Genomic DNA, 14063 nt, shown 5'->3' with positions numbered 1-14063 from the left:
GTGCTCTTTTAATTCATTCACTGCTTCGCTGTGCTACAAGGTCAGAAATTTCCATCTCTCAGTTTGGGGGAAAAGTGGTCTGAAATGAACACACAGAACCAATGCTGTTTGTGTTGAATAACTACAGTCAAGTGAACTCATCAGTTCAGTTCAGTAGAGTAAAGCAAAAATGTTCCTTAAACAGTTTCATATTAATTCATATACATTTTTTCGTAATTTTAAACAGAAAACTGATTTTCTGCACTTATTTTCAGTGGCGGCTTAATGAAAGTAGTTTAAAAAATAACTATTTGTTTAGTTTGGTGTATGACAATGTAGGCTAATCATAATATTTCAGTGTGTGATGACTTCTTTGTGTGGGATTTGTAGTGGGAAACTGGGGCTCTTGGGGGTATAACCATAATATTGTGTGTTTACTTTTTCCATTCAGCAATTTTTTACATTATGTAATCATATCAATAATCATCCATAAAGTAGAATGTACCCAGTATAAGAAGGGAATTATTCTGTACTGTGTGTGATTTGTCGTTTTCCAGTTGAATCACTTCAATCTTTAAAATAGCTAAATTGTTACTTGAACTTCAGTCTGATTCACTTATAATTTAGAGAAGCCAGGGCATGTTGAATGTACAAAGAAAGTTTGTTCTGGGACTGACAGTAGGCAGGGAGGGAGACGCCTGATGTCACAAACATATCCTATTCTCTCTGTGGCATCCCTGACCCAGTTATGACAGGAGCCCATGTTGCCTGGCCACAAGCTTGGGTTGCTTGGCAACAGGGAACCTTTCCCTCTCCCAACGACACTAATCAATCCCTTGGGCAAAGTTGTGTAACTTATCTATCTCATGCACTGGTGTAAAGAATTCATCGACACCAAGAAGTCTTTAGAATCTTCACTGAATGTTATACAACTGATGATGCTTCTCCCAACACTGTTATTTCTCTTCCTTTTTTTCTGTCTTCTTTAATAAAGTGTGCCTTTTCTCAGCTCAGGATAGACTTCGATTTATTTGGAGAACTGCAAACGTTTCTTATCCTTTCCTTCAGATTAGTTTCCTACAATTCTGTTTCTTAAAACAAGGTTATCTTTAATTAATCAAACTTGCTACATTGACCAACAAACAATTTAATGACCAACCAAAGTTCTGGGTGGTGTTTATTAATACATTTTGTCTTATTTCTCATTATGTTCTGACTCTGCTGAAGTCTTTGAATGGATTCAAAAACTGAGAAAGAAGCAAAGCTGTTCATTTGTTTGAATTGAGGACTTCATGTGACTCATGTTATAACACTGTCAGAAAGTTCATGGAAAGCATTACATTTTGAGAGCAGAACTGCATATCACTATTTGCACATTTTCACCATAAATCTATAAGCCATATTCAAAAGAATTGCTTTTTTACATTACATTACATTACATTACATTACAGGCATTTAGCAGACGCTCTTATCCAGAGCGACTTACACAACTTTTTACATAGCATTTTACATTGTATCCATTTATACAGCTGGATATATACTGAAGCAATTTCAGTTAAGTACCTTGCTCAAGGGTACAATGGCAGTGTCCTACCCGGGAATCGAACCTGCAACCTTTCGGTTAAAGAACTTTAAAAAAACTTCATGTAGTTTCATAACCACGATCATATCAGGAGGAACTGTTCTAATCTGCTTCTTCATTTATGTTTGAACATGTTTTTGAGACAACTTTTAACATCCGTCGCAGTGTTCTGACAATTATCAGCTTTTCAAGTTAATACAAATTAACAGTAATTAATTTCCTGTTAGGACATGTTAACTGCATCAAGAGCTGAAAGCAAAACATTCCAATTTGGTTCATCACCTGAAAATGAATTGAGGTGCATTACCAAGTACAATACTGTAGTAATAAGAGTTTGGCACATTAATATAGTGCCGAAAACACCTGTTACCAACCAGAGCATTTAATAAGCAGCATGGACGGAAGTTTTCTAATGAGGCTAAAGGACATGTAATATTACAGACAGTATGGCAGGAACAGTTAGCTATATTTCCTGTGTTAGTCTCTGTTTACGAGCCCTGATATTCCCAGTCCAGACAAAACCCTTGTAGAAGAATATCCAGTTTAATCATTGTTTTACATTATATACTCTAACATATAAGTGATTAGAAATGTATTCTTTTATCAGTTTTCATGTGTAATGACTAACTCCCATATTCTTACCTTCGTGTGAGAAGAGAACATGCTCTTTGTTAAAATGATTTAATCTCCAGCATGAGACAATGACCTGTGCTTTGAAATACTCTCGGCAATTGTTACGATTCAGGACAGTTCCATGAACAGGAGATGTGCCCGCCTTTCCCACTTTCTCTCTCTCATGCTGCGGACTAACTGGGCCCGGTGTCTTATCTTAGTTATGCTAGCAAACTAAAATGTCAAGGTTGCTGGGGAAAAAGTATCTTTGTGTTAATGAGGAAGAGGTAATTTCTGGGAAATGTTTTTCTGCAGGAGAAACATACGTGTGGCATGCAACCAAGTACAGAACCTAAAAGATAAGATTCCCTATAAAAAGCGTGCAATTTCTTTGTTATGTTGAGTTCATAGCGGTATGCTGGGGAACCCGTCTGTCCACACATGCTCTCTTTGTGCTCCTACAGACTCTGTATTAAAGCGCTTATGATTTGAATGTATCCTTGCTTTCAGTGTTGAGTGAGTTTTAGCCTAATTCAATTGGAATTCGCTTCTACTGAGGAAACAGCGATAAGGTTTTCCTCAACACCCTCTTTGCTCTATTCCCAGCAGACCCCCCCCCCCAGCATAAAGCCACAAAGATGGAGACCTGACCTCTCCTAACAGAAAATATAATTAATCTGTGATCCAGATCCTGCACTAGTCATATCTGGATATACATCACATGGCACTGAGCACTCGTTCACTGAGAAACCATTTTATAAATGTAAATTGTCAGTGAAATTACTGTTTCCCTTCCCCTCGTACCAACAGGTGAAGTTTTGTTTCTGATCAAACAGAGTCACAGCACTTTGTTCACTCATAGGACTTTTATTCAGCTTGCAAACAGAGAAAAGAATGAGAGAGTACTCACAAAACTCTCTGACGTTAGGTGTGTACAGACAGCTTCTTATATACAGTGTCTCAGTACTTTTTCATCATGCACAAGAGGCGTGCTCTACATTTTGCAAGCCTATAACTGAACTATGCCCCAGTTATTTTCCACTCGAAGTGGGGCACTTTTTAATCTAGCTTATAGCCGGTTATATCTAGTTATAATTATTCTTATAGCAAGCAGATGGGTGAAGTTGGTCTAGTGGAAAGGTTGCGGTTTGACAGTCTCCTTTCATCCTCTGTCTCAGTCACATCCTGTGCTTCCTGTTTTGCTCATCTCTTGGGGCCTGTCTGCTCAGCATACACATACACATACATACAAAAACTTTTTCTCTTACAATACGAAATGTTTTTCTCTTACAAAATACAGGTAAGTCGGGTGAATCTCCAAGCAGTTATGTATGCAGAAATGAAAATGCATAAGATTTACATTAAAATATACTTACCCTCCTAGAGTTGCCTATTTGCACATCTTTGGGCATCTTTCCTGAACTGCTGGCTTGGGCTGGCGACCAAGTGAAAAATGTAATTATTTGATTATTACAAGCAGCTAAGACACGTAACCTTAAAGTGATGTACTTAAAAAAAAACAACTACGCACACCTAATTTACGTTATAACCACAGTTGCAGATACGTAATAGGCAGAGGTGGGTAACCCGGCTTCAAAGAGTAAAAAGACTGACCATGTATTTGCTCCACCAACATGAACTAAACCAGCTGATTACAATAATTAATTCTCCTATCATGCTGAAGAGTTATGCTAATTAGAATCAGTTGGTTAAGTGCATGGTGATGGAGCAAATACATGGTCAGTCTTTTGAACTCTTCGAAGCTGGGTTACCCACCTCTGGTAATAGGAGTCATGCAGGATTCCCAAGATGAACAACTGCACGGTTATCTACTCTGATGTTACATTAATGTCACTTAATAAAAGCTTTGCCTATACAACTCTGAAGTCTGATCTAGCTAGCGTTATTTATTCTCATGTGAATACGTAAAACAATCATACTGTATTACCCACTTCAGATCCGTGAAATGATGAAGCATCCTTCAAAAGTCAGCAGCCAGCACCGTAACGTTAGCCTTACGATGACTCGGCATGAACTTTCAGACTATAGCTAACGTTAGGTAATTACGTTTCTTCTGCCCCGACGTTGCTGGAAGATGTTAGCTTGACAATGGGAATTTGTGTATTCAATCTAAATTACCTGCACATCTTTATCGGATTTTAAAAAATAACGGATTTTATCGATAGCAAGCTAAGTACCTAGACTAGCTGATGTTCGTCAACCACTTAAACATTTGCTACCGACATATGGCTAAAACTAAAGCTAACTACCTACCCGTTAGGATATGTAAAGGTAAAGCCAGTATATATTCCCTCCTTCTACTTACGTTATGACCAGCAATATTATATTAGCAGCTGTCGGATCGCTTCAAACCCCATGAATTAGCAACCGTTATGTTAGCGCATGCACAACTAACGTTTTAAAACCAACCACTAGCTTCGTTCACTGGGCCGCGTGCAGATTCTGAGATTTCCACTGTGAAAGACAATAGTTTAGTTTAATGACTTAGTATTTTTTTAAATGACATGATGTTAATATTAAGATATCACAGCTGGTAGAAATGTTAGCCTACTTGATGACTGTCTTCACTTCCATGAAGTAGAAGCAGAGACAGACAATAGAACCCCGTGATGAAAAAAGGATAAAGAGGAGGAGTAGTGAATGGCAGGTTCCAAGGTTGGGCCAGACCAGACCTAATAGTAGAAATATTGATTATGCTAAATCGAGTATCTAAGTTGGGGAATACTGTTGGGTTTTTCTGGGTCTCAGCTCACATAGGAATACAGGGGAATGAGGAAGCTGATATGATAGCAAAAAGAGCCGTCAAGAGGAAGGATTTAGATCTGGAAGTACTGTATGGAAGGGCCGAGTGTAAGAGCTTAAGGAACAGTAAAGTTCTGGCACAAAGAATGGGAGGAGGGAAACAAAGGCAAGTTTTATTTTTCAATACAACCAACACAGAATCTCACGTCAAATGTGAGAATGAGTAGGAGGGACAATGTGGTAATAACCAGGCTGAGATTGGGTCATTGTGCATTAAATCATGGGCTAGCACTGACTGGTAAACACCCGGATGGAAAATGCATCTGCGGAGAGGCAGAAACTGTGAAGCATGTTTTGATGGAATGAATGCACCAACTATCAAGCAGAGAGAAGACTCATGCAAGCAGAACTGTCAGAAATTGGAGTTACAGATTATTCAGTGAAGTCTATTTTTGCCGTGGGTCACTGTGATACTCCAAAGACTGTATTTAAATTTCTCCATCGCACTGGTCTCTAACAACATGGCTGGAGCCCCATATGGTGCTAATAACCGTGCTACCTGTGCTGTTGAATAAAAGAAGCAACACATTTGAATTTCTGACATGTAGCAAAGAAGGAAGGAACATAGGGCGCGGGAATATCAGGCTGTGCTAACATAAGGATGATGCCTGAAAAAGCCATTTCGGCACACTGAAAATCTAGCTCGGGACCACTGAAATTACCTTGAACAGAGGTGTGTTCAAATTCAGCGAACAGAGGCGAACGTTCGTGGCGAACACAAAGCTAACGGAAAAAAGTTTGAAATAGTTTGCAAACGTTCGCCTTGTTCGCTGAATTTGAACGCACCTCAGGAGTAGTGGAGTGAATAGATGGTACATTTACAAAAGATAATTCTGGAGTTGATTCTGAAGAGACCTGCGAGGAATTCAATGCCTCTTGAATCAAATTAGCCGCGTCTCGCGGAGTAATTGTGGGCAACTTTTTCTGCGTATCATGACCTCCCGCTTTGCTTGCCTTGGGAATCCTATCGCTCATCGCTGGATTGCTGTGGGCTGTAGCCACTAGAGGCGGGTCTCTCAGAAATACTCAAACTATCACGAAGCCTCCTGGGTGAAAGTGACGGTTTTAATTTCAAGCAATATGTCGCACACGTAGCGTCATTGAAATAAATAAATGAATAAATACCTGCGTACATTTCGTGCCACATTTAATTATTTATGCCCACATTTCATGGTGTATTTATTTATTTAATTTTGTCCGAAATATTCCTCCATATTTGTGAGCTTGCAAGTGCTAATGAAATAAACACGTTCATGTTCGTCAGGAGAAAATAAGTACGATATGCGTTTTCTGGGCGGGGTTGAGGCTGTGGTTGGGTTCACTGTTTTCAAATCTGATAACACTGGAGTGGTGTACTGTAGAAAACGAAACTTATCGGACAGGAAGTAGATGATTAAGGTGCGAACCTTCCTTTCAAACTCATTGGAAGGCTTGAGAAACAAGTGAAGATTCAGTGAGTTTGTCCTTTCGTTGAAACACTGGTGAGTCCCTCAACGGTCAAATATTTAGATACTGAATGCATAATTATTACACAATATCGATAGCACGTTGCTGTATTGGGATATAAGATAATCGTTCCAACCGGTTATATGTTTAACCTGGGATGTGTAACCCACACTGACTGTCTCCAAAACAGTGTTCATACAGTGAGTGGCTCTAGATTTACACTTCTGGTGGTTAATGGCAAAATATTTTTTGAAAGATGAAGTGGTAGAGATGATGAGACGTTGCCTGGAGTGCGGAACGTGGAGTGTGCTTAACTACACACTCCGGGAATAGCCTACTCTCTTGTTTTAGCCAAATTTAGGTGTGTTGATGAAGTTGTGTTCTGTAATTCTATTTTTATTGTTTGTGATAAGTACTTCTTGTTTTATATTTAGCAAATGCATTTGTATGTCAAACTTCTTGGGCTGGAAAGTTTAAAATATCAGTCAACATATTTCCTGTATCAACAGTCAGAAATGCTGTTTGGTCTGCAAAATTATGGAAGCATATCCGCGCCAAAAATGCAATCCCTCCTTTGGTTAATGTGCGCACTATAGGCTATCTGACGATTTAAAAATGTAAATGAGAAGTCAATTTCATAAACTGTTTCTGTAGCCCTCTACAATACAACCCTGTCATAATTTAAGTGGAAATGAAAAACCACATTTGAAATAGCATTTTTTTTTATTTTAAACTCATTATGAATGACAAAAATGAAACGATAATTGAATTTGAATATTTGAATATTGAATTGAATATACAACCCCTCCTTTACATTTTCACTTCAAAGGTAAGACCTGTCAGTCAAAGATTTGGGGGAATTACAGGTGTGGTTCAAACCCAACCAAGAAGTCCCCCGATACGTAGTAGTCTGAAGATGTTGGTTGTATGGCAGTATGGAGGACAAAAAATAAAATAAATCAATGACCCAAAAATAAATGCAAGAAAAATGTAAAAATAAATGAATGTGCACATATATAAATGAATAAAATCTTGACATAAATGGATATTTATACATTTATATATTTATTTGCTTATTTCTTGATTTGTTTATTTCTGTGTTTATTTATTTCTGTATTTATTTCTTGATTCATTTATTTTTTCATATATTTATTTTCTATTTATTTATTTCTGCATTTCTTTGTCCATATGCCAATGAGGATGTAGTAGGTCGGTGCAGGCAGGAGCAGTTCCTAGATAACACATCTGATTGACCAGAACGACGGTCTGTGGTCCAAACTTGAGCCGTGCACCATACAACATTAGCCTAAATTCAGTTAGGATGCACTCTTACATCTAGGCAAACTCAATGCCTAGATGTAAGAGTGCAATGTCAAGGACAGAAAATGTCAAGGACAGAAAAACCAGCTAATAAATAACTTAAATAACTCCACAGCTTCTACAGGCAGTATGTGAGAAGAGCGTCCAACTGATATAGTGTAATATGAATATTGGTGCAAAACATTCAGGCGATGAGCCACTTCCTCCAAACTGTTGAACACTAAAGGGTCAACCTCTATGATGCAGCTAACTGGAGCAAATTGTCAAAGCATCCATGTGAAAGAATAAATAGGCTAATCAGGCCTAGAACTTCCTGCTATGTTAGCCAGTCTCAAATGTCTGGCTATCTCTTGTCTGCATAGGTATTAGTGTAGGGGAGATCGGGGGAATAACTAACAGTTTTCGTATTTGGCTCAGTTCTGAAAATATTATCATTTTTAATACAAACCACCGACATCCCGACTATGATTACATACCATAATGAAGCTTCTGTTACATACCATTCCCTAGAAATTTGACAGAAAGTACCGGGAGTGAAATGTTACATTTAACCCGGTGGGAGGGGGAAAAAAGGAACACAGCGAGGGTACAACTAACAGTCTTAACATTCACACAGAGTATGCAAATTCAATACAATTGGATGTTATAAGATATTCTTATTGATGACATTTAAATGTTCATAGCCTACCTAGGCAATCGGTGAAAATGACATTTTGAAACCTGTACATTTCGAAACCACCACTGAAACCTAATTTGACCCCATTTTCCCCTCAGAGAAACACAGGACAGAGGAGACTGCTCCAGAGACTGCTCCCATGGCTCAAGCAGGTCCTTCTTCCAGGACTGCAGGCACTCGTACGGGTGTTGACACATGTAGATCCCAGGGATGCATCTGCTGCGAGCACATACGGAGGGGGGCTGATAAATTTCAGAGCACAGCTACAGGAAAACAGTACGACATCACACAATATCTGACTTGCAAGACGTCAAGTGTTATCTACATCATCCAGTGTAAAAAATGCCCGGTGCAGTATGTAGGGAAGACTTCAACCACACTCCAAAGAAGATTCAGTGATCACAGAAGTTCTATAAGAAATCGCCAACATCGGCCAATCCCCGATCATTTCACCAACAATGACCATTGTCTTGAAGATCTGATTGTATATCCAATTGAGAAGGTCTGTGATGAAGAACTAAATGACAGGGAACTCTACTGGATCAGAGAGCTTGATACAGTAAACCATGGACTAAATCTGGGGCCATATGAATGTGGTAAGTAAAATAGATCAGATTCATATTATTTAGTGAAGGAGGGCTGAAGTGATTTGTTTGTCCGGCAAATTGAATGTAGGTACTGTACAAAAGTGTACAAAAAATGGATGCTTTGTAAGCTATTTGCAAGAAACTGGTATAATAAAAGAGTTAGGAGTCATATGTCAACATGGACTACAAGTACCACTATAACAATCTTAGCCACTTTTAAGAATCACATTTCACCTATTAGAATTTAATCTTACAAGTGGTATATCCAAAAAAGCATGGAGGACTAAATATGCCAAAATTCATAATTAAATAAGATTAGATTCAGATTAGATTCAACTTTATTGTCATTGCACAGAGTACACGTACTGAGACAACGAAATGCAGTTAGCATCTAACCAGAGGTGCAAAAGAAGCAGTAAAGTGCAGTAAGGTGTATGTACATACTGAATAAATATGAATACAATATTGATAAATATGGATACAATACAATGTGATATAAACAGTATAGACAGTTATAAACAATATAGACAGTGGATTGGTATAAATATGATAAATATATTATTAGCAAGGTGCGGCAGTGCGAGGTTCAGTCATTGGAGGGGGGGGGGGGGCTGGGGGGGTCCAGGTGGGTGTGTCCGGGGTGAGGGGTGGGGGGGGGGGGCTGTCACCGTGGTGCAGAGCTCAGCAAGGTGACAGCTGAGGGGAAGAAGCTGTTCCTGAACCTGCTGGTCCTAGAACAGAGGCTCCTGTAGCGCCTCCCAGAGGGAAGGAGGGCAAACAGTCTGTGGCTGGGGTGAGAGGTGTCCCTGGCGATGCTGCGTGCCTTCCGCAGACACCGCTTGTGCTGGACAGTCTGAATTGCTGGGAGTGCAGTGCTGGTGATGCGTTGGGCGGTTTTCACCACCCTCTGAAGTGCTTTCCGGGTAAATAAATGGGTAAATATAAACATAAATATATATATATATATACAGTGGGCTCCAGAATTATTGGGACCATTAATAAAAATGAAAAAAGGCTGCATATAATAAATGACACATAATAATCTATATGTTATGTTCAAACATATGGGAACACTGTATACTTTTATTTCAATACATTTACTCTCATGCTTCAATTTTTTTTATTAAGTAATCTAATTTTTTCAGAAAACCATAGGTGCCATAATTATTGGCACCCCTAACAATTATTGTAAGTAAAATCAAACAAAATGAAATTGGCAATACAATTTTACTTAATTTAGTTAATCTCAGTCTAAAGGAACTATATTGTGTCATTCCATCACTTCCAGTTTCACTAGAGAATAAACATGAGGTAACAAGCATACAAAATCCCTTTGTCATTCATCAGCATGGGAAAAGCCAAATAACTGTAAATTCAGAAGAAATATTTTTTTTTAAAAACTAACTAAAAAATGTTTACCTTATTACTGTCCTTTCTACAATAATGTCATCATATTTAATTTTATAATAACCTGTTGTATTTCCGAATGGTTTTCTTTTTCGTTTTATATTAGTGCTGGATTTTTAAAAAGTAAAAATGGGGAAAGAGCGATGATGAAATAGCATTCTGTAGACTTATTAGAGTGAAGGAGCAAGGCTCCACAACTAATTGCCAGTAAAATACTGGAATTGTCATGGTGTTCCGGTCTGTCTTTCCTTGTTGGGCCGCCAGATGGCGGTACTTCTGTTTTGTGTCCTGCTCCCCCTGTTTGATTGTATTATTGTTTTCAATTGTTCAATTATTGTTTTTTGGTTGTCTCGTTTTCCCTTCCCTCTCTGTGGCCTGATTGTGCCCTGCTGTGTCTCGACAGTGTCTTGTCTATTTAAGTTCCCTTCCCCCGGACTCAGGTGCTGGATCCTTGGTTGTGTTTGTTCGTGTGTGCCTCTGATCATGTTTCTGCCCCGTGTGTTCCTGCCCATGTTCTGTTTTCCACGTGCTTTTGAATTTTTGTATTTCCTTGTTTCCTGTGTTTTTGAAGTTTTTCTTTGTGGTTTTTCGAGAGTTGCCCTGCAAGGCTTTTTGTTCCCTGATTTAGTTCCTGTTTGTAAGTAAAGTCCTTGTTTCCGATTACCTTTTGGAGTTTTGTGTTTTCCCCCTCACTCTACATTTGGGTCCTAACCCCCCACGCACCCTGACAGGAATTTGCTATAAATGAGAATACTAGCTAACATTATCTCTTACCGTAAGATAAATATTTCAATGTTTTTTACATAATTTTCGCCAGTTAAGAATTCAGCATGGACAGAAAAATATCAAGCAGTTGTGAAACAGCAAATTCACAGCAGTGGCATGAACAAACTGATATTACCATGAAAAAAATATTTTATTTCAATATCCTGACATAAAGCTTTCAATGTTCTCTTAAAGCAAGACAGCAGCAATTGGGTGACAGTGATGAAAGATCAATGGGACCAGCTGACAGACAAGCGGAAGAATCCATGAAGTGTGAGTGAAGTTGGGGGCATTTGAACAGGATATAAATGTAACATTACAAGACACAAAATAATACAGATTGCTTGAAATGTTACCAGACTCATTCAGAAAATCAAATCTTTTCAGCTGTTCAAAAATTCATGGTTTAAAACTGGTAAACTGCAGTGAAACATGAACCTACTGAATCACATAGCTAGGGCAGTATATGCTGCTGTCAATAAGACTTAAGATTAAGGCTTTGGCATGTTTACCCCTGATGAGCACGTTCCACTAAAGCACTGTAAAGAAGGGAAGTTTGGGGTGGGGGAATGAGAACCACACTGAAACAACAAAAACATGTTCCAATTTTCACAATGAATACTGGGAAAACTGTTTCCTGTGTTTATAGAGTCTTGAATTCTTTGGAGCCTGCTAATATATTGTAAATTCATTTCTGTAAATGCTTACAAGTGTGACAAGTGCTTGCAGTGCCCACCACTAGTTTATGCGAATATATGTGTAAGGAGTTATGAAACTCAGAAGTCAGTTTCATAAACACACAAACATTCTCGTTTTCATTCACCCCTCCAAACACACATACTTTTCCAGCTCCTCAGAAAGGTAAACGAAAGCTCGGTGGGAATGATGATCTGAAATCCAAGAGGAGAAAGCTGAAAAATAAAGGACACCCTGTGTTTTCATATGAGACGGAAGAACTTCTCTTAAAATGTGAGTGTCTCACCTTTTCTCTTATAATCTACAGTATCTCATATTGAACTCAACTATTGGCAGCCTTTATATCTTATATTAGTGCTAATTCTATAAGATTCAAGGCTAGATCAAAAAACGACCATATACGGAAATTGGATTTTTAAAAACTTACATGTGCCAAACATTTCATTTTTCACAGGCTTTTTTAGAGAAACCCACATTTTTTTGAATGTGTCATTGGTGTTATTTTTTACAAATAATACAAATTGTAAAAAAATCTGAAATACATTAAGTTCCTGTTCATATTGGAGTTTAAATAAGAGATTAAATAAAAAACATTGGGAAATCTGTAATCTAGTTCTAATTTGTCCATTTCAAAACATTTACCAACCCATGGCAGCAAAATGTAGCCTATATCCTATACAGAGCCACTAGAACCCTTCACTGTTTTTCTGTTTATCTGTAAAATTCAGCTGTATAATGTGTGTTTTTCGCTGTGATTCCCACTTTATCTTAACAGGCAAAGATGCATTAGAAGATGGAAAACAAACCATATCTGAGGTTTATGCCAAACTCAAAGATGTTACCTGCAGAGAGGAACAGAGCATGCAATTTCTGGAAGACCTAAAGTAAAAAGTTCTTGTGTTATAAAACAATGTATACCTTTATGTGTTAATTTACTTTTTTATAGATAAATTCAGCAGGCAATGTACTGTCTAATTACCACCCAAATATCCAATTACCTGCAACCGCAGATGGTGTCACCAGTTACTTCTTTTCACGAGACAACAGCTAAACTCAGATTAGAGTCAGAGGAAAACCTTTCATAGGCAACTTACTATGCAGTCCATGGTCTGTGAAAAATATTTGCTGCCTTCCTGATTTCCTCTATTATTGCATATTTATCAGACTATTACACTGAATGGTCTTAAATCTTTAGACAAATATAATATTACACAAGAGGAACCTGAGTAAACACAGTTTTTTATATTATTTCATTAATTTAATGAAAAAGGTTTTCAAACACCCACATGAAAAAGTAATTGCCCCTTAACCTTAATGACTCCTCTTTGCAGAACTGCTTTAATCCAGACAAATAGTTGGTTTTTGAGTATGAACTGTGTGTTTCAGGTCCTGCCACAGCATTTCTACTGGGTTCAAGTCAGGACTTTGAATAGGCCACTCCAAAATTTTAATTTTGTTTCTTTTCAGCTATTCAAATATGGACTTTTTTCTGTTTTGGATCATTCTCTTCACCACTCTGTCAAGTGTTCTTCATTTGGAGATAAATGGCTTTGTAACCATTTCCAGACTGATATATTTCACAAACTTTTTTCTCATCTCTTCTGAAATTTCGATTGATCGTGGCATAGTGTGCTTGTAGGAACTTTGTGGTGACTACTTCACTCTGATTTTAAAGGAGTACCATGGTGGTTGAACGTGACACTTCCCAGTTGTCTTCAGGCAACAACAAAACAAATGTGCATAATTTTTTTATTCTTCAGTCATTTCAATGTACTTTAAAACGTATTTTTCTAAGCCTAAATTTCCCACTATAAAAATTCACCCGAACCGTCTGGGCGTGGTAATGAGAACTGTCAGTTAGCTATGATTGACAGACCGTTCCCCGTTACCATAGCTACCCCCATGATACGCTCTCTTTGGGAGACTGAATTTTCACAAGCTAGCTAGCTTAGTAGTATATCAAGTATCGATAGATAGCTAAGGTAAGGACGTTGACTTATATCCAGTTACAATTTTTGCTATCTAGCTAGCCAAGTTAAGATAAAAGCACAACTATAACGTCCTCATAAAAGCGAACTAGCAAGCTAACGTTATCGATAACATTGCCTTATGAAAGCAAACCTCCTAGCTAGCTAACATTAGCTAGCTAGCTAAATGAATATAACCAGAA

The 14063-nt window shown here is 38.1% G+C and overlaps 1 protein-coding gene and 1 long non-coding RNA gene across 11 annotated transcripts in view; one reads left to right on the top strand and one right to left on the bottom strand.

The window, feature by feature from the left end:
* LOC118227633 (nuclear GTPase SLIP-GC-like) overlaps window positions 1-14063 on the top strand; it is a 103831-nt gene that overhangs the window by 21246 nt on the left and 68522 nt on the right. The window contains exons 1-5 of one of the 6 annotated variants that reach the window (XM_035418372.1): window positions 6320-6477; window positions 8537-9034; window positions 11393-11470; window positions 12047-12166; window positions 12669-12777. In XM_035418372.1, coding sequence (XP_035274263.1) covers window positions 8578-9034; window positions 11393-11470; window positions 12047-12166; window positions 12669-12777 — 764 coding nt within the window. In that variant the 5' untranslated portion in view covers window positions 6320-6477; window positions 8537-8577. Of the gene's footprint in view, window positions 1-6319; window positions 6478-6560; window positions 6643-8536; window positions 9035-9708; window positions 9961-11392; window positions 11471-12046; window positions 12167-12668; window positions 12778-14063 lie in introns of those variants that run through there. The other 5 variants (XM_035418382.1, XM_035418388.1, XM_035418404.1 and 2 more) reach the window with 5 other exon arrangements.
* On the bottom strand, window positions 3025-4863 carry LOC118227696. 5 transcript variants are annotated; one of them, XR_004765337.1, is made up of 3 exons: window positions 4122-4863; window positions 3550-3608; window positions 3025-3394 (listed from the first exon to the last, which is right to left on the bottom strand). It is a non-coding gene; the product is annotated as an uncharacterized LOC118227696 (long non-coding RNA). The 5 variants fall into 5 exon arrangements; XR_004765335.1 differs by having other exon boundaries at window positions 4126-4863; XR_004765336.1 differs by having other exon boundaries at window positions 3550-3595; window positions 4126-4863.

The sequence above is a fragment of the Anguilla anguilla genome, chromosome 1 (genome assembly GCF_013347855.1).
Source record: "Anguilla anguilla isolate fAngAng1 chromosome 1, fAngAng1.pri, whole genome shotgun sequence".
Classification (NCBI taxonomy): domain Eukaryota; kingdom Metazoa; phylum Chordata; class Actinopteri; order Anguilliformes; family Anguillidae; genus Anguilla; species Anguilla anguilla.
This window is presented reverse-complemented; position numbering and strand designations above follow the sequence as displayed.